We start from the raw sequence: 27,932 nt of genomic DNA on the forward strand, positions 1-27,932 counted from the left end.
GTCCCCTAGAACTTAGAACTACTTAAACCTAACTAACCTAAGGACATCACACACATCCATGCCTGAGGCAGGATTCGAACCTGCGACCGTAGCAGTTACGCGGTTACAGACTGTAGCGCCTAGAACCGCACGGCCATACCGGCCGGCCAACGACTGTACAGTTTTCACGGTTTCCCTGTTACGCTCTTTATATACCCTCCACTTCTAGTTCAGCCACCAGCCGCCTGTGATTGGTTATTACTCACTGGCGTCGAATAGTAGGCGATGAGCACATTAAAGTGACTGGACGTGTATGTCAAGTTCTAGTATTATTAATGATAACAGATCGCTAAATGCATACGAACCTGTCTTCCGTAACGTATAGACATAACAGTGTCACATATACTATGCAAGAATATAGGAACAGTTATATAGGCGTGAAAGAGGAATACAAATTAAGGAATTTTTCATCTTTATATAAGACAAACTTTATTTTATGCTCACATTTACATATTTATACAGTCACATTAGAAAATTACATTTTGATTAATAAGTGTTTTCACGTTCTGGGCGCTGTCAGAACATAACGTAGATTGGCATATCTTTCACGAAAGCTTAATGAGCATTTTTATAGTATCAGGAAGTCACAAATTATTCTCTTTCTTATAATAAGATTCCCTGTAACCTCAAGATGTTAATGCGATTTAAGAGACCTACTCTTATGATCGGTAATATGTCATCCACACCACTTTTAGAGCATAAGGAATCTTTGAAGGCCATACTGAAAGTTTTCAAATTTTTGTAGTAAGTATGGCGTCTGAATCACGGTTTGTAATAAGGTACTCATTGTATAAAAAGCACAGCTGCCAAACATGCAACATTGATTAAATTAGATTTTATCGAGCATATGCAAGCTAATATTAGGAGAAGAAAAAGGTTCGGGTTTTTGTAGTTTGAACTGAAGCGACGGAAAGTCCACAGTAATAACTAGGAAGAAAGGAGACAAGCAAAGAATTTAGTATCTTCCTAACAAATTTATAGAAGCAGCAGCTCAAATTATAATCAGAAGAACGGTGTATTTCTATGAAAACACTGCACATTACCTAAGAAGTGCTTCACACGAGTAAGAGAATTTTCGGACTTCTATTTGTCGTCATTCATCATTGTTGCCATGATAGGTAATATGTCACGCAGTACCACAACCCCACGCCAGTATCAACTATTGCCACAATTCATCTCGGGTTTTTCAGAGCCGTGGCCAGTCACCTGTCCTACAAAATGTGTCATACGAATAACTGCACTGAATACGAACGAAAAATTAAGAGACAATTAAATCCTTTTGCAGACAAAAGAGTATCGTGTACAGTCTGAATCTTATTTCCTACAAGTAAGCCAAAAATATTTCCCCTATCTTTGGTACTCATTACAACACATTCTTAGATTTACAATTGTTTGAAAACCATTAAATGACCCTAATACTGATATCTAAATTTAAGAACCAGTACTTAATTTAATTTAATTACCGAAGCATGTATGGGAGCGGATAACAATGAATGCCACTACCTGAATATTCTCTGCTCTATAAATGGTTCAAGAGACGATAGATGGTTCTGTTGGTAAGAAATTGAACAAAATATTATGGTGGTAATACAATGCGATATATTCTGTGTCTGACTCTTCGGATTATAAGGACCTAGTGACAGTCGACAAACTAAACAAGCACAGCTTTCAGACTCGGTTACAGCTGTAATGAAAGTAATTCAGTTGGAGACAGAGATTTGATGTTTTCAGTTGTTTAGGATGTACATCATGTCACGAGGCACCTCACTCAGTGAGCAGACTGCGGGGAGATAAATCTGCCAACAAAACGTTGGTTTGCATACTCCTCACTCTGTACAATATTCACAGAAATTCATAAGTTTTAGTGAATAATCTCCATATTTATACTGAATGAAAAATGATATTCATGAATAATTAAGTCAATGAAATGAAGCCTTGGTTGCGCTCCTACTCATCTTTAACATTCCTTATGCCAGAGTAATGCATTGAATTTAATAGCGTCTTAATCTAATTTGTTTGGATTTACAATTCCCTATACTCTTAAAATAAAATTTTCTGACACCTGTAACGTAAGTTCTGTCGGTGCTTAAGTAATGAACTGCATGGAGATATAATGCGACACGCTAAACTTTACCGCAAACAATTAATGTCATGTAGAGTAGCAATTTGATTAATTATATTTGAGAACCATTTCTCCAAGCCATGTTTGTACGTAAGTCTCCATTACTCCCTGGGAACCAGCTGATTTTTTTCTCACATTCTTGTAATTTATCTCGTGAATTTGTTTTTGATGGATGATGGTTGTAATGGAAGGGGATCTGCAGAAAAAGGTGCTGACCATTAATTTAGTAACGTTTACTGTGATCATATTACCTGCTGTGGTTCCAAATGCGTCGATTGTTGCCAGTTAGCAGTTATATGTATCCTTAGAAAGAAGAGTCTAGTATAAAAGTTATTTTCTCTTTTTTACAATGGCATCCAGCAGTTACACAAGCAACCTTAGAAAGCACTGCCTGCTATAAAAGATATTTTGTCGCTTAACATTTATCTTCTTATATCTGAATTTAACCAAATGTACAGTAAACAGAGACCCTAAATATCCTCTTGTCCGTTAGCACTTTCTTCTGCTGATCACTATTTTGTAAAAATGCATTGGAATATTCATTCGTTTTGTGATACTTCATAGGTGTAACGACATAGCTCACACAAATTCCAGAGTTTACTCATTGGAACTAAGGTTCAACTTATTGTCAGCCCGTTAAGGAGAGATTATTCTATACCTAATGAATTTAACAGAATGGCATACCTTCGTTGGACAAACACTGAACAGGAATTTCCTAGTTAATCCGTTTCTTATAAGTTTTTATCTCGAATACAATTACCCTGTAATAAAAGCAGAATATGGAAAATGGGATCTACAGGAAGATTTTACAGAAAAGAGCACTGTTGAGACGGTTCTCATTCTCCTGTTCATCGCCAATTGTTGACCGTTTCGTGGGGGAGGCAACACACAGAAAGCAGTAATACTGAGTCTTCAGGATGCTATATTAAGTCGGCCCTATATATCCCTTGACCACAATAAAATATTTAAAAATAATTCGTAGTTAATGACCCACACTTTTCAGATATTTTTCGAAAGTTATATCGTAACAACTTGAGCCACAGTTTCGCTTGTTATTTATCGCCATGTGTTGCAAGCGGTTTTCCAGGTTGTGTGTGTGTGTGTGTGTGTGTGTGTGTGTGTGTGTGTGTGTGTGTGTGTGTTTGTGTATGGATACGCACCAAATGCTTCATTCTATCCTATATAACGCCAAAGACAGGAGCAGCACAACTGCAATCACCATATATAATTTAGAAATTCTGCGTATCATTTAGTTAACGAGGAGTAGGATGAAAAGTCATGCATGTACACATACAGATACACATACTTGAAACTGTCATTGTAGCAGTGGTAAAGGTTTCCATAGGAGCTGACATTAAGATTTTCGATGTATTGCAAATAGGTAAAGGAGTCAAAATTAGCTTCCCTAAGGAAGCGTATTCCTGTTTGCAGAAGGGCTCAATTTTCTCACTTAAAGACAGTTTACAACGCTCACAAATACTCGTCACCACACAGAAAACAGCAGAATGGAGTGTAGTCGGTTAGGTATAAGCCGAAGTGCTGAGGAATTGCTCGAGTCTCTCAGTGTGCCCACCAAAGCACGTACAGTTTCGGGATTCACTATGTTTCCGCTGCCAGCGTCTTGACCTCCTCGTACAGCGGAGCAAAGTCGCTGGAGCAGAGAGTTCCAGTTGGCACGCTGCCCACCGCGGACATTAGACGTCCCCGAGGCCGCCGTGTCAGCTGAGTACCACCACTGCCGCCGCCGCCACGGCCAGAAGCAACGCCCCCGCTGCCGCCCCCGACACCTGGACGGCTCCCGAGGTGCCTGCCGACTGCTCCGCGTTGTCCTCATCTCGAGACGAATCCTTGTCCCGAGCTGCCTCCGCCACGCCTGCACACAGCACGGTACTTCTGAGGCCAACATTGATCTACATTTATGTAGTCTACGAGGGTTGGTGAGGAAGTTTTAACTATCACCTGGAAAAAATTGTTTCGTAGTTAATGCTTTGCTTATTTGGAGGTCGTAACGTGCTTAAGATATGGGAGATCCTTTCATTGAGTATCAAATGTTTATTTTCTGTCATACAGTGGTATCTACAACTACAATTTGTTGTTATCATGCATCGCATTCACATAAAATTGCGCTCTATTTTTTTTTTAATCTATCTTTTATTACACATGTTTGAAAGTGTACAGATACATCCTTTAGGAACCATATTTTAATTTCTCCACATAATTTCCAACCCTCTAAACTGCCATACGCCATCTTGGAACCAGCGCCTGCATATCCGCACGGTAAAATTCTGGACTAACCTGTTGGAGCCACTGTTTGGCAGCATGCACAGAGGAGTCATCATCTTCAAACCTTGTTCCAAGAATAGAGTCTTTCAGTTTCCCAAAGAGGTAATAGTCAGGACAGTAAGGTGGCTGTTTCTGTGTTGTCCATCTAAGTTTTGTGATCGCTTCCATGGTTTTTTGACTGACATGTGGCCGTGCACTGTCGAGCAACAGCAAAACACCCTCCATTTGCCGATGTAGTCGAACACGACTCAGTCGAGCTTGAAATGTCTTCAGTGCCGTCACATACACATTAGAATTTATGGTGGTTCGACTTGGCATGATGTCCACAAGCAAGAGTCCTTCGGAATCGAAAAACACCGTAGCCATAACTTTTCCAACAGAAGATGTGGTTATGAATTTTTTTTCTTGGGTGAATTTGCATGATACCATTCCGTTGATTGCCTCTTCGTCTCTGGTGAAAAATGATGGAGCCATGTTTCATCATCTGTCACAATTCTTCCAAGAAATTCATCTCCACCATTCTCGTACTATTCCAAAAGTTCGCTGCATACCGTTTTTCTTGTTTCTTTGTGAGCCACTGTCAACATTCTAGGAACACACCTGGCACAAACCTGATTTAACGCCAACACTTTCAGTATTCTGCAAACACTTCCTTCCCTTATCGCAACGTAGCGTGACAATTCGTTCACTGTGATGGGTCTGTCAGCAGTCACCAATTCGTCAACTCCCTGCAGATTGTCTGGAGTGTGTGCAGTACGAGGCCTGCCACTGCGAGGACAATCCTCAATATTTCCGTGACCACTTTCACCACGTAACCATCTTGCCCACCGACTAACTGTTCTGCGATCGACAGCAGCATCTCCATACACCTTTTTCAACCTCTTGTGGATGTTTCCCACCGTATCGTTTTCACAGCACAGTAAGTCTATGACAGCACGTTGCTTCTGACGAACGTCAATTGTAGCAGCCACCTTGAAGACATGCTGTGACGGCGCCACTCACGGGAACAGGTTGAACTAAGTTTGAAAACAAGCGGGAAGGATGTATCTACAAACTGTAAATCTTTCACACATGCAGAATGAAAACGGTATTTTTACAAAAATTGTGTGCATTTCTTTTGGAGTGACCCTCGTACATTTAGTTTTAGATTAAAGATTATGTACAGAGGGTGAATCACTTGTAATACCTGTAACTTGCACTGTAAATATTGCGAAATGGGAAGTGCTATTGATGTGCAGTTTCCACAGAACAGACTGGTAGTCAGATGCTGAATTTTTAACCAATCAACAGACTGAAATAATACTTAGAAAGTATATTTTTTGAGCAAACACACTTATCTACATATTACAATGCCTATTGAAATTAACAAATTAAATGTATGGAAAATTAGAATGTTAGTAGCGTTTGTTGTAGGATTCTAGTGTGAGTCGTTTACGAGACATCATATTTTGAAAGAAGCTCTCCACCGACACTTGTACAGTATATGTAGTAGCACAGACTACAAAACAACACAAGTGCACACTCTAGTTATGCGAATTCTGAGCAGTAACGAGACAACTGACCATTATAAGTTGTGTTCAGAATGACTACCGTCAGTGGCAGTACACGGTTCCAGTCTGGTATTGAATATCTGATGCATACATGCTAGCATTACACCAGTGATGTCCGAGGAGCCTGCACTGATAAGTCATTGCATATCATCATATGAAGTTGTTATGTACTTGTACACAACGTCTTTCACATTTCCTAACACAGAAAAGCCTACAGGTGTCAAATCCGGGGAACAAGCCGACCAAAGTAAAGGTCCTCAGCGTCCAATCCAACGATTTGGAAAGAATCCGCGATGCTATAGTACTTCGAGCATTATGGGCTGGACAGCCATCATACTGCTAGGTCGTGTTCTAGCATCCGTGGAAAATTGTCTGTTAGGAGACTGCGGTACTTGTGGGTTTGGTGTTCCGTCTACAAAAAACAGGCCTGTGAGCCAATAGCTCACCGTCTTACACCACACACGTACACTCCATAGACAATGACGTTCCACCTGACGAATCCCCCGGGGATTGTCAACAGACTAATGATGCCTCTTTCGTCAGTTTACCTGGCCATGATTGGTAAATGTGGAATCGTTACACATCTGGAGGATTCTGTGATAATGCCCCTGAACAGAAACTGACACGATTATCGTAGTCATTTCCATGCAGCTCCTGATGAAGAAAGATGTGATAGGGATGGAACCTATATCGATGGAGAACGCGTGGTGTATTTGTGTGACTCTTGCCACTTCTCGCGCGTTGAGAGATAGCTAACGTGTGGAATAACTGCAACTGTAACAAGAACATTAATTTCCTCCTCTTCTGTAATCACTTCCTTCCTTCTGTTACGTTCTCTAGGTGTTGTAGTTTCACGTAACTGGTTGAAGAGGTTGATAAATAACTGCCGAGATGGATAATGTCTTTTGAGATATCTTGCCGAATACACCGTAGAAAATCGAACTGCATTCTTCCTACACTTTCCATACACATGGAGAATGTCAGCTTTTTTCACTTATGAATCCCATCATCCGCTCTCGAATTACTGCTTGGACTATGACACACTAAATGACTAGCAAGTCGCAGTGTACTCAAGGAACACACAAGCACACAGTAATCAAATACAACAGTGTCGTAACTAGCAACTACGCAAGTTGAGTGGCACAAAGAAGTGTTGTTGCGGAAACTTTTCAAAATTGGGTATATCGTAAACGACTCGGACTAGAATCCTACAATAATCACAAATAACATTATAATGCACCCTACTTTTAGTTTTTTAGTGTCAATAGGTATTTTTCCATTTAAAAGAAGTGTATTCTTGCATAAAAATACATCTTCTGTTACTATTACATTCTATTTATTGGCTAACCATACGAGCGCTTGACTAGCATTCCATTCTGTGAAGTATGTATATCAATATCACTTTCCATTTCCGCAATATTTGAGGTGCAAGTTTTAGGCGATTCACCCTGCATAATTAAATACAGGTGTGATCCTACTGCGTCCTAAGGGAAACAACTATTAGTAGTTTTATTATTTATCTTTTAAAATTTTGATATGAAATAGATATGTTTACGAATAAACAATTCATTTCGCAAAATCTGTTTTCTTCCTTTTCAAATTTTTGTTACATATAACAAAAAAAAGACAGCATCATACATTAATTTCTATTAAATCGAATAATTCTTTATGTAATGTATCATAATATAAATAACATAAATATAATAGATAATAATCCTTTATATAATAAATAATTTTATAAAATGATATTTTCCTTAGTTTCGGGAGTTTTGATGGGGGTTGTTAGAAAGTGGTAATGTATTATTGTTTGGCAAAGACAACTTACTGTTCTAACATGGCAAGCTGTCTGTACATTTGTACGATATAGGACATGTGAACAGTTCGGATATTGAAGAAACACAAGAAATATTAACTCAGGTATTGGATTTGATTCCGAATAACCGATATTCGATATGACGTTTACAAATGAAATTTGAAGACACGAAGTTTCTAATACAGTGGATTGATTATGGGATCAAACTACAGAATCGAAACATAAAGCTAAACAGTGAAAATTTACGTTTCGTTCTGCAGAAAAATTTCATTTCTGATACATACCAAAAATATCTGCAAACTTTCTTGAGTAAACTTAAGCTGCAGTTAATCTTTGTACATCTTTTACTTTTGTGGATACAAATTGAGAACTGTTTTTGTTTCCCTACAAAGTTTACTATCTTGTCGTCCTCAGTTGCGTGTAATATTATCTTAATAATTATCTCTTTCCCTTCGTCTAGTTTATTATAACTCAATGAAATGAATTCATCGTGCCATACGTGTTTAGCCCCTATTATTTGGAAGACGTCATCACTGGAAAATTTCATAGATGCTGCTCTAGATGTATTTTTGTTCCTATTATTGCTGTTCTCCTGCGTATTGGTATTCGCAATTTCATTTACACAGTACTAATGAATGAAAACTCCGTTTCATCGTCATCTTTTTGGATGCGAACATTTTCTGGTGCTGTGAAATAAAATTTCGAATGGCAGTAAGCGGAAGTGCAACTATGAGACCAGAAAAAGAATGCGTGTAGTGTCGCATCCACGAAATTTGTTGTTAATTATGACTTACAAATAGTAAAGGCGAAATGCGTGAGAAACGAAAAATTTGCTCCTTTCAGCACACTTTATATTGCTCGCCACCAAAACAGTAAGAATTCATTCTGTTTAAATAAAAGCTGTTAAACTATCCTTTATCAGTGCAACCAGTTAGTTAACCTAAATTTATATCATCACACGCATATAATTGGGAAAGAAACAGAAATTGAAGGAGAAAATTAATTATTTTTACAAGAGACCCAGTGAAGTCGGTACTGGAGTCACCATGGCTCCCATCCCTGTTGGTACCTTGGAGAACCTCACTGACTTTCTTCCTGGACGTTTTGCAGCCTTTCGCGCTGCAAAAGTAGTTATTCACGATTTCAACAGATGGTCACATTGACGTCTCTGGACAGTGTATGACTTCACGACGTCTGCCTATCTGACACATAGTAACTGCCCTGTCATCGCTACCTGCTACGGGATAAACAAACGTAACAGCCGTATAAACCCTTTGGACTCGGTATCATTCCTCCAAGAAATATTAGTCCAGTGAAATATGCAGGGATAGCTTCTGTAAGGCTTAGAAAGTAGGAGACAGGGGTGGTAGAGTGCGTGCTGTCAGTTGGGATTGTAGTCGTCGTGGATCGATCAGTCGGCATCAATCGTAATACGCGAGGCACGGGACTCGAGGCCCGACCAGCATCAGTTTTAGTTGCTACATTCTTTGGTTTTTCACGTTGCTCTGTAAGAGTTTTCCACGAATCTCTGAATGACTGGGAAAAAACACCAACCGCAAATCAGTAAAAATACGTAAATCCCGAAAAGAAACAAAGGACAATTTCTAGTCCTATTCGAGAAAATGAAATAAATACCTGGCAGGGAATTATTGTGATATATATAGGTTCAATGGTGCCGTACCCTACAGACAACTATAACAGTTTGACCGTGATCGCAATATGAGCGACTACAGACTCAGCAAAGGACTGCTTAACATGTTCATTGAAAATGTATTTACTATTAACTGGAAACATAAAGAATCGTGTAGCCTTCGAAACTCTATTACCCAATTCATAACATAGAACAGCCAGGAAATAAAAACAAAGCAATGTCTGAAAAATCGAAAGAAAAAATGGAAGAATTAGTTAAGAGGTTCTGTGACGATTGGTCAAAGTTAAAGTCTAATCGTGGTCATTTACTACGCAAAATAAAGAGAGAAACAAACTGTTTCACTCTGCTCTGCATATAGGGCAGTTTTACGAAACATAGGTTTACGTACATTAGTACATTCACAAACTCACTCTGAATTTAGCACAGCGAGAGATGTCCCGTTGATACAGTAGGTGGTCTGCTTCCACGAAGAGTTACTCTACGTCAGCCGGAAACGATCCTATTAAACGCCTTGCTTCAGGTTTCTGATTTCACTATGCAAACAGTTATACGTCATTGTGTGATGAGCAAAAACGCGATATGTGACATTGCATATGTGCATTTTGCCATGACCTCTCGCTCTACATTAAAGTTGCTGAAAATTCACTGTACCTCACTGCTCCTTTTCTCACTTTACTCTCGGTCATTCATTTACACACACACTCTTTCATTCTCTCTCTCTCTCTCTCTCTCTCTCTCTCTCTCTCTCTACACACTTACACACAAACACACACACACACACACACACACACACACACACACACACACACACATAGTTAAATGATTATACATCTCCAAAACAAACTCGTTTCCGTGTAACGAGACACAGGCAAGCAATGTTGTAATAACAGCCGAGTGTTTGTTTTCATGTTCAGAAAAACTTTCACATTTCTTTACACACGGACATAAATGTTCCGTTTGATAAATGACGTCCAAGGCAGGCATTTAACTCGTATCGATGTCAGAGGGCAATAGCCTCATGGATGTCACAGAATTAAGTATTCAGCAGATACTTCCGACTAGGAAAACCTCAGAAATATCATCAAATAAATTTTTGATCGGATATCGTGTGGTATACAAGGTGAAATTTTAGCTCTTACTGATAACCTTTTCAGAAAAGTGGGGTCGACAATTAGGTTCTTCCTGCTTCTCGGTAGTTCTTTTTTCTGAGTCATCAATTTTTCACTGGTTTGATGTGGACCGAGAGTCATTTCTCTACTGTGTCAATCTCGTCATCTCAGACAAGCACTTGCGCAGAACGTCTTGGAGTATTGACTGTATAGATTTCGATATCTGTCTTCCCCTATTTTTTTCCATCTATAGCTCCCTCAAGTTATTCCTTGATCTCGTAGCAGATGAATTACTGTTCAATCTCTTATTCTTGTCAACGTTTACCTCTCAACGTCAACTCTGCGGGGAAACTCCCCTTGTCATGTCTTATCAGTCCACCTAACTTTCCACAGTCTTCCATAGCACTACATCTTAAAAGCTTCGATTCTTTTCTTTCCCAGTTTTCTCACAGTCCGTCATTTAATTCTTTGCTTCAAATGTACATTCTTAGAAATTTATTCGTCACATTAAGGCCGATATTTTATTCTAGGAAACTTCTTTTGCCCAAGAATGTCATCTTTGCCTGCATTTCCTGGCATCCTTACTTCTCCGTCATGAGTTATTTTGACTCAGTGGGACCGGAATTTCTTCACTTCGTATTCGTAGTCCGATTGACAAAGAAGACCGATGTCATTACAAAGGTTGCAGTTTTCACTTCGAGAAAAGGGAAGCTCCGTTTTCTTCCCTGTGAGAAGAAATTTTTAGTTGTCCTTTTCATTCCTATTTCGTGCTAATACTTGAATCTGTACATATCCTCTGCATGACGCCAGTATTTTTAAGTGTCTGATCTTCGTCGATCATATTCGACTTTCTACTTTTATATTTACATCCTACAGCAGAAAACGCTCTGCAAACGGATTTCATGATTGGAGACATCTTATTCTGGAAAGAGCAATAAAAATTTCGCAAAGACCACAACATTTCTGCAAACGCCACAAGTGACAAACACCTGCCTCTCAGAAATCTGATACACGATGTTAGTTTCCCGTGCATCACGAAGGAAGTGAAGGCTCTAATTCGTAAGGGGTATGTGATATTCGCTACCGAGATGAGAGTAGCATATACTACTTACCCTTTATAGTTAGATTTTAAAAAAGTCCCAATATCATAATGTTGGTTCCGTGATCAGCTTATTAAATGAATGAGCACTAATACGTAAGAATACATATACATGATATATAAGTGCAATACTGTTATCCCTGTATAGGTATATGCTCTTGAAATGACTATACAGTACGCAATCTAAATTTATGCGCTGTCGCCAATCGAAATATTTAAGGTTTTTTTATATGTTCATCACAAATAATGATGCCCGATCGGTTTTTTCTGGTGTAAATCTGAAACAATATGTGTAACCTGTTACAGCCCGTGTTGCACTCGTCAAAGACACGAAGTACTAAAGAATGAGGAACAACCTAATGGTAGCCACGTAATAAAGCGATGTCCTCTATGGCTTACGCTTCATTTCGGTGAGCTGTGAATAACGTGAATGAACTCAAATAAAAAGAACAGCTCTGAGTGTGACTCGCAGCCAGCTGTAGATCTCGTACTGAATATTAAACATGGTAGGAGATAATTCTGATGCAGTGAAGAGCTGTTTGGTGAGACTAGTGATGGGTAATTACTGCCTTTACAGGACGACACTTCCAGTTCTCCATAAAGTCCGAAGCCCAGGATGGGAATTACACGGGATGCCCTATATCGTCTGTCACTGTCCATTTTCTCTTTGTCAAAAAAGTATAACTGTAATGACTGTCATTATTTGTCTCCAAACCTCACTATGGTCACCCTCCATGCGCCAACATTTTCATTGGTTACGGCCGCATACTTCTATGAACAACAGGGTGATTCAAATAGAAAGAACACAATACAGTTGCTTATTACAGACAAACTATGAAATACAGAAACACATTGTGCGTGTCACTGGATTGGGGAAGGTTCAAAGTTGTATGTTCGCACAGAAACTATACCGTTCACTCAATGTGACCACCAAGCGTTGCTCGAGTAACATTGAAACAGTACATTTCATTCCACATGTGAATCAGCACGTTCTTTTTTATGCAATCGACAATTTGAACAACTTGATTTCTCAGCTCTTGGAGAGCAGCTGTCACAGGTACCACAATTTCCTTCGAAAAATGAAAGGTCCATAAACTTTGTGGATAGAAACGGCACAAAACACACTCAGTTTTAGTGAGTCTTTTTTCATGTCTGATGACGACGTCAGCATTATGTGACCCCAAATTCTTACACTATGGTTGTTTACCTTACCCTATAGATAAAATGTCGATTCCTCCGATACGATGAGCTGTTTGGACAACGGTGTCCTCTGCTACATCCTGGAGAACTCAAATGCAAAATTCGTTTCTTCTGCATGGTCACCAGAAAGCAGTTGCTACATTAACTGCTACTTCTTAAGCTTCATACGCAGGTATCGTTTCAGAATACGCCATGCCGTTGTCTGAAGAAATTGGAATTCCCAGTTTGCCCGGCTTGTGGACTTCCAAGAGCTCCTTGTGGACGCATCTCGGATACGCTCGATATTTTCACCGGACGTGCCTGGCCGACTAATGCCCTCCCTATTGCATATGCAACCATTGTCAAATAATTTTTTATGCCAGTCATAAATCTGTTAGTGTAGACGTGGCTTCGACTGCGGAACGCGGGATTAACTTGAACAATGCACTGACCTCGCGCAAATTCCAACAAAGAAATTTATTTCTCCTGTTGTAGAGTCGTCATGTTGGTGCAAACAAAGCACAGCGCAGCCCTGTAAGAACTTCGAATCTTCCTCTAACCAGTGACATGCATATTGTGTTCTTACCTTCTATATTTTGTAATAAATAACTGATATCTCTCCTTTCTTTTTGAACCACCCGACACGAGTTCATGATTGCTGGAACATATTCTGTCTCCTATTTTTTATTCTTTAGACTGCATGCTTCACACACGGCAGAAAAAACATTTGCACCACTGCAGTACTTGCTTATTTGGACTCGAAGGGATTGCTGTTACCCATATGAAGGGCATCTCTTGAGAGGATATTTTTCCATGCATATGTCAACCCCAAATGACTATCGAAGTTTGTATTGTTAGTTGCGCAGTCTTGCGTCGACGATGGCTGAACTCACCTCCAGGTATGGAGACATGGCTGCCGAGTGACCCTCGCGAGATGCCAGGATACACCTTAATCTCTGAAAGAAACACCCAATGCGTTAGAGACTCGAAATACAGGTTGTTTTATTACATTATGCACTCAAACACACCACTGCATCATGATCAATGGCAAAACGTACGCGCTCCAAGTGTATAAAAATTTAATCAATACCCGCTGAAACGTTTTAGGAAGCGACAGTAAAACTACGTATCATGTTCTCAAAGAAAATTCTTTCGGGCAAACACATAGAGCCTCTTGCTTCAGCACTACTACCACAACATCAGGTCCGTTTATACGTTCTGAAATTTAATAGCAATTTATATTATTTCCAACCTTTGACGCAGTCACCTTCGACAGATATTGTAACATAACTTGAGGAATCTGGGTTCAGATGCTTATGAGAATAACTTTAATATGCATGAAAGTGCGAAAGGGTAGTGTCACGAGAATACACTCCTGGAAATGGAAAAAAGAGCACATTGACACCGGTGTGTCAGACCCACCATACTTGCTCCGGACACTGCGAGAGGGCTGTACAAGCAATGATCACACGCACGGCACAGCGGACACACCAGGAACCGCGGTGTTGGCCGTCGAATGGCGCTAGCTGCGCAGCATTTGTGCACCGCCGCCGTCAGTGTCAGCCAGTTTGCCGTGGCATACGGAGCTCCATCGCAGTCTTTAACACTGGTAGCATGCCGCGACAGCGTGGCCGTGAACCGTATGTGCAGTTGACGGACTTTGAGCGAGGGCGTATAGTGGGCATGCGGGAGGCCGGGTGGACGTACCGCCGTATTGCTCAACACGTGGGGCGTGAGGTCTCCACAGTACATCGATGTTGTCGCCAGTGGTCGGCGGAAGGTGTACCTGCCCGTCGACCTGGGACCGGACCGCAGCGACGCACGGATGCACGCCAAGACCGTAGGATCCTACGCAGTGCCGTAGGGGACCACACCGCCACTTCCCAGCAAATTAGGGACACTGTTGCTCCTGGGGTATCGGCGAGGACCATTCACAACCGTCTCCATGAAGCTGGGCTACGGTCTCGCACACCGTTAGGTCGTCTTCCGCTCACGCCCCAACATCGTGCAGCCCGCCTCCAGTGGTGTCGCGACAGGCGTGAATGGAGGGACGAATGGAGACGTGTCGTCTTCAGCGATGAGAGTCGCTTCTGCCTTGGTGCCAATGATGGTCGTATGCGTGTTTGGCGCCGTGCAGGTGAGCGCCACAATCAGGACTGCATACGACCGAGGCACACAGGGCCAACACCCGGCATCATGGTGTGGGGAGCGATCTCCTACACTGGCCGTACACCACTGGTGATCGTCGAGGGGACACTGAATAGTGCACGGTACATCCAAACCGTCATCGAACCCATCGTTCTACCATTCCTAGACCGGCAAGGGAACTTGCTGTTCCAACAGGACAATGCACGTCCGCATGTATCCCGTGCCACCCAACGTGCTCTAGAAGGTGTAAGTCAACTACCCTGGCCAGCAAGATCTCCGGATCTGTCCCCCATTAGGCATGTTTGGGACTGGATGAAGCGTCGTCTCACGCGGTCTGCACGTCCAGCACGAAAGCTGGTCCAACTGAGACGCTAGGTGGAAAGGGCATGGCAAGCCGTTCCACAGGACTACATCCAGCATCTCTACGATCGTCTCCATGGGAGAATAGCAGCCTGCATTGCTGCGAAAGGTGGATATACACTGTACTAGTGCCGACATTGTGCATGCTCTGTTGCCTGTGTCTATGTGCCTGTGGTTCTGTCAGTGTGATCATGTGATGTATCTGACCCCAGGAATGTGTCAATAAAGTTTCCCCTTCCTGGGACAATGAATTCACGGTGTTCTTATTTCAATTTCCAGGAGTGTATTAACTGCGGCTGTTGACGGCAGTCACCGCCTAGTGCATGCACAATTATGGTTACAGTATGTGTTAATTCTGTTGCTGCAAAAATTTTATTCTTTCCCTTTCCGCGTGAAGGGAGAATGCAAGAGAATGTCCGACGATTTTGGAGACAGGCCGTGTTGCCGTATGGCTTGACTCCATACACCTCCACTCCATCAAAGTGAAGTTCATCCATTGCCCCGTATCCTCTGAGCCGTCCTAAAGCAATGACTACACACCGACCTGCGCAACGCCGCGAAACGGCATCAAGAAGGCGCTGACCCGCGCGCCGGTGGAAAGAGCGAGCAGCGCCACACCTCCAGGAAGACAGAGTTCAGTACCCCCAGTCAACACTGATTTAACCGACCGACCATCGCTGGGCAGCCCAGTTCGATCGCAGACTTCCAGAGCCTCCGTACTGAGTGATATCATTACGACATTTAGTCTGCGTTCTGCGAAGATAAGTACGTTTTCTTTTTACAAATGAAGTGTTGATTTAATCTTAAAGTGTTATGTACTGATCATATTTCCAATTCTGCCACTGGTCATCGCAGCTTCCCTCCTTCCTTATTTGAGCTGACTCCAACATACCCCACATAACATGCTCCCTGTACACTATTCACTCAAATTTCTTTATTGATACTAGTTACAATGCTTGGATTTCTGGAGATATGAGAAAGTTTGAATATATTTTAATTCTACCGGGCGTCCCTCCTAAGTGTCGTCAGGCGCCATTTCTGTGGTGTTTCAACAGATGTTTGCAATGTATAGCTGGAGCAGCCAAAGCAAATAGAGTCCATCATGGCTTTGAGATGCACGTCAGTTTGTTCACCGTTTAAAACAAAATGTTCAGACACATTTCTACTGAGCCCAGTATTAAAGACTGTTGTCAGTTCCGCCATAGTTCGCTGCCCGTTCTGTTTTATTAGTCTGCCATCCTACGACATCCGACAACTGTAATGAGGGCTGACCGCCCAATTTCACGACGTCTGGACCTGGTCTCACCTTGGTTTCGCCACGTGTTGAAGACACCACGTAGCTCCTCGAACACCCGGAAAGACGTGCTGTTTCCGAAATGCTCGTGCCGAGCCTCCGAGCCATCTGCCCTAGGTAAACTTGGATAGATCGCACGATTTCCCCATTCTAAACACGGACTGCACGCTTACTGATACTACATGCACCGTGTGTGTGTTTGACTACGTCATTCTTCAGTAGCTGACGCTCTTGTCACCTGGCCAGGTTTATATCGACAGAAGATCGGCTGTCATAATGTTCTGGGTGATCAGTGTACGCCTGTCAGTTTTGATTTTGGTAAAAGACGAATAAATTTTTCGCAAAACATGGAATCGAAAAAGGGAACGTAGGCCGGCACAAATACGAAGAAATGAAACAAAAGCCTCTAAGTAGTTCCCTCAGTTAACGTATCATGAAACATTATTAAATATTCCAAAAAAATAATCTGCATATAAGGTTAAACTCAATGAGCCGATTTTCCTTTAATGAAATGAATTCGCCAGGAGACGCTGTCTGCGGTTTTTTGACTCCTGGTGCAAAGCCACTTCGAGAACGTGCGCGATGATGAAGTTGATATGAAGTGGTGAGGCACAAAAAACATCCGGTCCTCGACCGAATAAAATCTCCTATCGCGTCGGAAATCAAACCCCACTCTTCGCGATCTAAAAACAGCGACGCTAAGCACTAGCCAATGAGCTGCTAACTCAGTTTAATTGAAAACGCAAAGAGTTTCATGTCCGCTCGAACGATGCCTGTTAGGCCCTGTAATGTTCAGTCAATCCTTTAGACTGGTTCACGTATGACAATTTAAAATCCCGGCAAACGTCTATACGTTGGTGCTAAATAACCAAAGACAGCTCTGTTGCATGTCTTACATTCTATACTTTCATCCCTATAACTATGGATGCGAGACCACGGTTGTACACTTTACAAATTTCTGATAATAATGTGGCTGTATTGCACTGATGATATTAATCACAATCACAACCATACAATAGAACTCACGTGTTTCGTAAGACCACCCATCTATTTCGCACGCTCTATTCTAAGAATCAGATTACTAAAAGTATATCGACTACGCAGCAAAAAACTGTTAAACCTGTAAACTGAGATGTCTAATGATATGGGAGTAATCGAGGGCAACTTTATAAGGAAGCTATGCTACATTTTTAAATTTTTAAGAGATTTTATGGTGATTGAATTTAAAAGTGTAGTTCCTCCAAATTAATATTTTAAACTGTTTTTCATTCTTACTTGTGTCTCACCGTACACCAAGTACGTATAGACCACCTATCGCTACGCAGACAAACATACTTCAACACTTTAAAGGACGGCAGTCACCACATACGAACAATCTAGTGCTAGTTCTGCAAGGTTCGCAGGAGAGCTTCTGCAACGTTTGGAAGGTAGGAGACGAGGTACTAGCAGAAGTAAAGCTGTGGGTACCGGGCGTGAGTCGTGCTTCGGTAGCTCAGTTGGTAGAGCACTTGCCCGCGACAGGCAAAGGTCCCGAGTTCGAGTCTCGGTCGGGCACATAGTTTTAATCTGCCAGGAAGTTTCATATCAGCGCACACTCCGCTGCAGAGTGAAAATCTCATTCTCTATTACCAAGCCTAAAATATAAGTTTATCACGATGTAGATATTCCCAACTTATTGTTGTACACTGGCAGGAAAATGTAAAACGTTCAGCTATGCCTTTAATCTACATAGAAACAATTATTACCTAAGGCCAAGAAAAAGTACTGATTCTATAAAACCACATATATAGCTTTTTAAATAGTCTATGATTATTGCAGAAGTAATAAAAAAAGGTAAAAATTCTGGTTGTCCAAAGGCGACCCGTGTTAAACGCAGACAAATTCTCATTATACAGAATGATGCCTCCCAGAGATACAGGCAAAGGAAACACAATTATTAGTTTATGTAACAAAATAAACACACAATTTCAGATATAATGAACTGCAATGAAACATGTTTATAGTTAGTTCAACAGTGCAAAAGCGCGTTTCATTTCGTATATACTGCACAGAAAATAGAATTTACACCGCCGCAATAAACGCACAGGTGATTTGGAATTATATACGAATACCTAGAGGGTAGTACTTTAATAGAACACTGGCGTCAAGATTAATATTTATTCCACTATTACTTCTTTTTTGAAATTTTTGCATAAAACTTATGATTCTAATCTGGTGAAGTCTATGAATATGTTTAGATATTATAATTTGATAAAACTCATGAATTACTTTGAAAAGCACACACACACACACACACACACACACACACACACACACACACACACACACCAAGGATGCTACAAACTTGTCAAACTCAATCTAGCTGTGGGAAGATGAAAAGAGCAGGAAGATGAACATTACACTTAGTTCCACAAGAAAATGTACTCATAATTTTAAATGTAACGTCCGCAGCGACATCCATGGTAGTGACCTCGAATCTGTAATTAATGAGCTTTTGCACAGTGTATAGATAAACAGTGTGAGAATTGAATGTTTTGGCTATTTGAAATTATTTATAGCCAATTTAAGGGAAGTTAGAAGGGAAAAGCAATTATTTCACATTTTCGGATTGTTATCTCATTATAAAATCTGAAATTTCCCGAATAAAATGATATATATATATCACTTATAAACTCAGAAGGGAAGTATTTTATTTTATTTTATTTTTTTAAAATAATCTACACCGGTGGGAAACGATAAAATTTTTTACACGCGTTATTTCAAGATGTAATAAAATCGGTTATTTTTTGTATAGAAGGCTGTGGATTGCTGTGTTATAAAGGTTAACAGTGTTGGTCATGTCCAGATGAGGATGGGCACCAGGTTGAGGATGTTGAAACAAAGCTTGAGAGAAAAGAAACTTCCTGATGGCAAAACCATAAGAGGCAGGCTGCCGAACAAAATGGTAGATGAACTACAGCAGTATTATGGGATGGCCATTAGAAATAATACTGAGAATTTGTTGAAAATGAAGGAGGCAGTATGGGCTACCTTCTTCCACAGACTGTCAACTGATGAAAAACCAGTACAGTGTGTAAACTTTTAGATGGCAGACCTCTCCCTAGTTCTGAATCGGCAGAAGTCGGTAAACGTCGGGAGGCTTCGGGAGGCACGCAGTTTCGACTGCTGCCAACATTACGTAACTGTGTTGTACAAGGTAGCCATTGTCGTCTGCTTCGTTATTGTTTTGCGATGTACTGCTCTGCGTGGTTTTATATACTTCATATACGTTTGCGAAACGTGTTGCGAATAGTGTTAGTAGTGAAGAAATAATAGAAAAAAAAGTCATGCCTGACGCGGCACTTTTTCACGCATCTCGATGTTTACCTCGTCATATCTCCTGAATTATGTGTCGTAAAGAGACATAAATTTGCCGGCGCATTTACTGATATATGTGGATAGTGTGTGCGAAATATGTTGCGATTAGAGTTAATAGTAACGAAAAAATACATTAAAACGTCATGCCTACTGCGGCAGATTTACGGTATGTACTGAGAAAATGTAGTAAGCGACCACCTTTTTTTCTCTTTCATTATTTTGTGGGGGGTGTCAGCGAGAAAAATTTTCGTAAAGTTTTCAAATTGTATGTAACGTTTGTTGCTAGTCGCTAAGTGGTCTCATTCTCAAATAGTGGATGCATAAATCTGGGTATTTTCCCGCGGTGGCATTTCGTTGTTTATGACGTCAATCTCCTCAAGAATGTGTCTTATTTCTTTTTTTTTTCGCCTAGGAACCTTCGTGGGCGTACGGAGAACAAATCATCAAAATTTCATCGCAATCGGATGAATGGTTTGGGAACGCAGAGAGTGCAGACATACATACATTAAATTTTATATATAGAGATTGACAGTTACGTTATACTATATGACCTGTTTAAGTGTATTTAAATTGTATAATTAATAGTTTAAGATTGCAGGGAATGAAAAAAAAATTGCGTGCAGTGAGAATCGAATCCGGGTCTGCTGCATGACAAGCCTTGACCCAATCAATTGCGCTACGCATATTGCATTGTCATAACTGTTGAAACATTGTCCATTACCTTTTCGGGCGTTTGGAGAACAAGTCACCAAAGTTTCATGGCAATCGGATGAATATATCGGATGAATATATATAGATTTTAATGCACATGACGATTTCAGTTTCGTTTACGAACAACATTTAATGAGAGTTTTACTTCCAAGCCTTCCGTCTGCTTTCGCGTAAGCATGACGCTCAATTTGTAGTGCCAGCACTGCAACTGGTAGGCGTGCCTTATCGCCCCCCCCCCCCTACGGCTCCTCTCCCCTCACCAGCCTATGCCTGCTTCCTCCTCTCCCCGCACTCCCCTCACAACTCTGCCGTCTTACAGTTAACACACTTTACACCACCTTTGCCCTCCTGGAGCTGATTCATGGTGCAGTACTCAAACGGTTCATATAGCCATAAAAATTCCATCCCAGCAGTAGTCATGGATATCATAAAACCTATTTACAGAGACCTGGCAAATCCTGAATTATTGAAGAAATGTCTGCATGTTCAGACTCAAAATCCCCAATGAGTCGTTCAATAATCAAGAAAAGATTTTGTTAGAATGAAGACACTAAAGTGGGGGGACAGTGATGCTGTTATTGCTTTTAATGGTGGCAAAATAGTAGGGTAAATTACTACAGCATATGGGAATTAATCCTGGAGTAAACTGCGTCAGGGAACGGATGGACAAGGTTCGCATTGATAAAGCAGAGTACGCGGTAGAGTTGGCCACTAAGGAGTCCGAAAAGAGAAAACTTGGGAAGAGGTCACGAGGATGATATACATTATCGTGCAGGGTGCTTCAGAGTGAATAAAAATTTTAGAAAAATCAAGCATATATCGAGTTACTGTTTTTTGAAACTTAAGAAGCCGTTCCTTAAATTTTACATTTTTTATTGCATTTTTCCATAAATCTCAGAAACCACTTCGAGAAGAGTATTCAGATGTTCAGTGAGTTATAACATAGATATCCTGAGTCTATTGAAATAAAAGAAGAACATAATATTATGTATAATTAAAATTATTTAGGATTACGTACAAAAAATTACACAAAATTTTAACCATGTAATTGAGAAATTGTATTTCCGAAAGCAGTGGCTGAAATGCAATTATTGTAGTTCTGTCGACTCAGAAGAAACAGTTTGATGTCCTCTAAAAGTCTCATGTCAACGACTACAGTGGTTCCTGAAATACAGGGAAGCCAAGTCACTAAATTTAACATTGTTTTGATAGGGTGTTCCAACTCCCCTTAAACTCTGAAAAGATAAGAAATATTTGTCAAAAACGCCTTCTGAGGTCCATTAAGAAGCTGTCTGATTCGAACGAGGCAAAATAGGTGCATCAGGAGGATAATGATCTGGAACACCGTAGCCTCTGTACAGCGTGGAAACAAGGCAATGGGATGTCCACGATAGTTTGGCCTATAAGTCTCCAGATCCATATCCCATTGCGGAATGTTTGCTCGTATATTAAAATAGTAAAGGAAGATATTAAAGGAAAGAGCATATATACTTTGAAGCAACTGTCATACAAAATCAGGACGATTTGAAGATCGGTACCGACGGAATATCCAGAAAATCTCGTGAAAAGCATGCTCAAATGGCGGTGATTGGATTAACTATTAGGTAATTGTGCAATTAATAATAACATTTATTTTCATGTAAACATGTATTTATAGTAGTGTCTTTTATTTCATTCAGGCAAAGGCGTAAACCTTCTTGAAGAACTGACTGTACCTCATGATTCTGTATATCTGCTTGTTTTGTAAGGTGAGTTTCGGATCCGCCGAATCAACTTACGCTGGTACTCCGACTCGCGTGTTGTAAGCCATTTTCACAGTGCCTGAAGTGTCATTGTCTCAGAGTTTTCATTGGCATATCACGACAGAAAGTAAGAAAAAAGGCAGTTAATCAACAAGAGTTTCAAATCAGGACCTCGAGCAACTTTGGGAAACACATTTACCTTAACTACGTAAGTCGGTTTTGCGCTATGTTGTTAATGTGAAGCTGTGCAACGTGTGAAATCACAAATATGCCGAATAACAACAAAAATCAGGGAAACATGCTCCCTGAATGATGAGATTAATTAACTTGCATATAAAGCAATCAAAAGCGTTAATTATATTCATATAGGCGTACTCAGTATCTGAGTTCTTGTTTCAAGTAAAAATGTAAGTAGATGAAGTGATGTGAGTTTCGTTGATGGTCCAAATCCACAACCTCTCCATTTTCATTGAGGTAACGACTGCACAATATTTCTGTTTTAAAGTCACCAGTCCTTCGAGTGGTTTGACGCAGCCCTCCGTTTTTTTTTCTGTCATGTGCTAAACTTTCCCATTAATTATAGTTTCTGTGAAAGGAGAATATGAAAAGTAAATTGCACACTGGAGTAATTGACTTAAAATGGAAATAAGGTAAAGAGGAATTGGATAAACGATTATAAACAGAGTCTGAGGCAATTTCTGCCGTGGAAAGTTCATGATTTTAGTTCATAAATAACAATTTTCAGGTTGTGCAAACTTTCCCTTTTCAGCTTGATTAAGCATTGCTCAGCCTTTTACGTATGCAATGTTGTTCTGATTATTAGGTGTAATCTTTCGAGACCCACTTCAGAACGCGTGATAAATTGACTAATGACAATAAAAATTTACGAAGTGAGGAAGAGATTATGGCCGGGGTTTCAAGTAGTACGTAAGCAGAGATGAAAGGAGCCGTACAAAATAGAAAATAATGGACGACTTCAGAAATATTTTTATAGGGCGAACCATATTTAGATGATAAGCCCCTTATGCTCTGTGTAAACTATTTTTTTAAGTTTGAATATGACGTAAAGGAATTCAAATTCGTTTCTGACAACCACAATCGATATAAATTATGTTGGTTGGTAACGGAATTTTCGGCCACTGCGTAGTTGAAAAATATTACGTCCAGTAATTAAGACATAAACTGTGTATAATCTACAGTATTTGCCCATTAACAGGTGTTTAGCGCATTCGGCTTCCGTCGCATTATTATACGAAAAGTATGAAAAAATTGTGAAATATCAACATATTGTGTTTTTAGTTTTGTTTCGCTGCTATACTGGTTTCTATAAACTAAGCACACGTCGCAGAGTTTCTTTTAAGTTCATCCGGAAAGAAGAGTCCGTTGATAAACCTTACAGTGATGCTACTACTTTATGCATAAGCAGCGGAGAAGTTGTTGTTCCATCATAGCGTTGTGAGCTGTATATTAAAAATATTAGAGTTTCATAAAGAGGAAATTAAATTGATAAACTTACACTGAATAAGTGAAAGATGACGTACCATTCACTATAAAAATGGCTGAGAGTTTTCAGCAGACAAAACTATGACAAAAAGTGTTTGGTAGTTGTTGTAAATTTTCGTTTCTGACAGATCATATAGCATTGTACAGTGTACAAGAATTTTGTGCTCAATAAATTCGTTGTACAATTCCACTGTCGTAGTACTCGCAAATCTAATTTTCTGTCAGAATTTTACAAGGGCATCGAATGTTCAAATTTATTATATTAGTAACTCTGATGTTCAGAGATTTCTCTTTCTTTTATGTGCTTCTCACTGCCTTTATAATTGTTGAAATAATACTATGTCTCACCAACGGATGTTACTGATTAAAATAACTATACTGATTTCTCCACCGATTACAAGTGTAATAAAAGTGCACCGTCCACTAATAAACCGAATCGTTCCTCACTGTTACTATACCAACCGACGGAATACTTCCAAACTCATAACTCGACATGAAACAATAAATAAATAATTATAGCAACAAACTGTTCAATTAATTTTGGTGTAATTTAACTACACATACTGAGCGGCATGACGCAGTGGCTAGCTCATAGGACTGCATTCGGAAATTTATTTGGAAATTTGTGGTAAGATACTGTGGGACAAACTGCTGAGGTCATCGGTTCCTAAGCTTACGCACTACTGAATCTCACTTACACTAACTTAAGCTAAGGAAACACACACACACACACACACAAGTCCGAGGGAAGACTCGAACCTTCGACGGGAGGAGGCGCGCGAACCGTGATACGGCGCCTCGGACCACGCGGCTACCCCGCCGCTGCATTCGGGCGGATGAGAGTTCACTTCCGCGTTCGGTCAACCAGATTTCGGTTTTCCGTGATTTCCGTGAGCCCTCGGGGCAATTTTCGGAAGTTTCCTTTCAGAGGGATGGCCGATTTCCTTCCCTGTCCTTGAAACATTCCGGCCTTGTCCTCCTTCTCTAATGATCTCGTTGTCGACAGTACGTTCAAACTTTGTGTTTCTTTATTTTCAACTGCACGCTACCTCTCAGCAAGTAATCTAAACAATGACTCCCATGTCGCGTTGTGGCCCTTGAACGGTAGCTCTTGGCCTTATTGAAGATAAGTAAGACAAGATCGCTCGTTTTAGCTCCGAAAATTCCAGACAACCAACGATGCATGAGTTGTATGATTCACTACATCATACCACTATCGATACTAGCGCACCTTACATCAGTTGTCGTCAAAAAGCGGGCAGCAAACTTAATGCGGCCATAGTCAAGGATTTGCGTGGCCCACCACTCGCAGCCCTCTTTCACATCAACACGCCTCTAGCAACCAACAGGCGAACCCAGAAATATCAACAGATGTTAAGAGAGTGTAGTTTTCCTACTCAGTAACAAAAAGCAATACCTACAGAGAAAGTAATATTCCAACGTTTGCTCAATTTCAATTGATGTTGGTTAATTCAGCAGTGAGCTATGTAGAGTAAGCTGCTTACTCTCAGGCATAGAACTAGGTAGCTAGTCCACTGCGGGGTTAGTGCATGTGAGAGGGAGACTGCTTTATTGTTTGTATTCTAGAGCTGACAACTCATTAGCGTACGCGCATCGTACCTATCACCTGTTATGGCATACATTTCAAAAGTAGCATGGAGAGGCCTTCATTTTTACATAATACACACATTTGCAGCAAGAAAGATTAAATTCAAATAAGGCTTTGCAATGCAATCAGTAGAAGATAGATGACTTTCAAAACACTCAGTAACCATTGCTGTCATGATGTATCTCAGTACACTGAAGTACCGAAACTGGTAGAATAGCGACATGCGCGTATACAGTTGGCAGTATCGCATACACGATGTATGAAAGGGCAGTGCATTGTCACAACAGTCATTCATACTCATTTGATTCATGATAAAATATTTCCGACGTGAATGTGGACGTAGACTGTAATTAATAGACGTTGAACGCGGCATGGTAGTTGGAGCGAGACGTATGGGAAATCGTTAGAGAATTCAATATTCACAGATCTACAGTGTGACGAGAAGACCAGATTTCATGCATTACCTCTCACCACGAGAACTTAGTGGCCAACGCCCTTCATTTAACGACGGAGAGCAGGTACGTTAGCGTAGTCAGTGTTAACAGACAAGCAAACTGTGAAATAATGGCGAAAGCCAATGTGGGACGTACAATAAACGTATCCATGAGGACAGTGCGGTCAAATTTGGGCGTTAATGGGCTATACGAACAGACGACCAATCCGATATCTTAACAGCACGACATCGCCTGCATCTCATCTTGTGGACTCGTAATTATATCAGTTGGATCCTTGACGATTTAAAAGCAGTGGTTTGGTAGGGTGAGTCCCAATTTCAGTCGGTAAGCGTAGAGCAGACGAAGATATGGACCCAGATTGTCTACAAGGCACTGTGTAAGCTTGTGGCGGCTCTGTAATTTGCATGGACTGGAATGAACTTGTTCCTCTGGTCCAACTGAACCGATCATAGACTGGAAATTATTATGTTCGGTTTCTTGGAGGCCATTTGCAGCCATTCAACGATGGAATTTTTATGGATGGCAATGTGCCATGTCATGGGGCGTCAGGACAATTTGAGTAAATGATTTTTCAATCCAGATCGTTTGACATAAATCACATCGAACATTCAGGGGACGTAATCGAGCGGTCAGTAAGTGCACTAAATCCTGAACCGTCAAGACTTTCGCAGTTATGGATGGCTGTAGGGGTAGCATTTCACAATCCTTCTGCAGGGGATTTCTAACGACTAGTTAAGTCCATGCTACATCTAGTAGATGCATTACGCCGGGCGAAACGAGGTCCGACACGATATTGGGAGGTATCTCATAACTTTTGTCATCTCAGTGTGTAAGTACAATTGCTGTTATTAACACTTGGGCTATCAATATCGTCAGTTTACAGGACACGAGAATTTCGGTAGACTGCTGATCACTACATGTGACGGGGTATAATTCCTCCGCCTTATAAAACGAAACCACTTATATTGAGAGACTCGATCGGCCTTCAGTAGGTTGTGAGGGACATACAGCTTCCCAACTGTTGCTTAAAGTCAAGCTGCTATTCATTTAGAAAGTAAAAAATGAAAAACGTTGCTTCTAGTTGCCTTATGCACGACGAAATTTTGTGTGACTTGGAGCCAGGTTTTGTTGACAGTGGCAGTGAGGTTTGACGGTACCAGTGATTTATATGATGGTAATTATTGAAGAAGAATAGCTGTTGTAATACTACAAGTGAGTATTTTCTCGTTTTGATTTCGTAAAACATTCGTTGTAACGATGCGTTTTTTTTATATTTCTTAATTTTCTGAAACATTAGAGTAGTGTTCACGGAAAGGCATGTCCAGGAATGAAAAGGGAAAAATAAAATTTGAAAACCAAGAACGATGTTTTCGGTTAAAAAAGGCTTATCACAGGGATGCTGCCTTACGGTCCTATTGTTCAGTCTATCCATTCAAGGAGAAATGACGGAAATACAAGCAAGGTTCAGCAGTTGGATTAAAATACTTGGGGAAAGGATATCAGTCATAAGATTCCCTAAGGACCTTGCTACTCTCAGTGAATGTGAAGAAGAACTGCAGGATCTGTTGAATGGTCTGAACAGTCTAATGATTATAGAATATGGACTGAGAGTAAACGGAAGACAGACGAAATTAATGAGAAGTAGCAGAAATGTTAATAGAGCTGGTGATCATGAAGTAGACAAAGTGAAGCAAATTATTCTGTAGCACCACATCTCAAACGCTTCTGTTCCGGTTTTCTCACTCTCCATGACTCACTAGCACACAATGCAAAAGCTCCCGTGATAGACGAAGCAAGGGGGACACAAAAAGCAGAATACCACTGGCAACGCGGACCTTCTTGTCAGCAGCTCTCGCACGACACATAGACCTTTATTTGAGGAAGAAATTTCTGATAATGTACATTAGC

At 40.6% G+C, this 27,932-nt stretch overlaps 1 protein-coding gene across 1 annotated transcript in view; it reads right to left on the reverse strand.

Moving 5' to 3' along the window:
* Positions 1–481: 481 nt before the first annotated feature.
* The window catches only part of LOC124623017 (lachesin-like), a 384,735-nt gene continuing 357,284 nt past the window's right edge, over positions 482–27,932 (reverse strand). The window contains exons 8-9 of the mRNA XM_047148808.1: positions 13,739–13,801; positions 482–4,034 (exon numbers count right to left, since the gene is read on the reverse strand). Of these exons, the coding sequence (XP_047004764.1) occupies positions 3,880–4,034; positions 13,739–13,801 (218 nt within the window). The 3' untranslated portion in view covers positions 482–3,879. The remainder of the gene's footprint in view (positions 4,035–13,738; positions 13,802–27,932) is intronic.

The sequence above is a fragment of the Schistocerca americana genome, chromosome 7 (genome assembly GCF_021461395.2).
Source record: "Schistocerca americana isolate TAMUIC-IGC-003095 chromosome 7, iqSchAmer2.1, whole genome shotgun sequence".
Taxonomy (NCBI): Eukaryota; Metazoa; Arthropoda; class Insecta; order Orthoptera; family Acrididae; genus Schistocerca; species Schistocerca americana.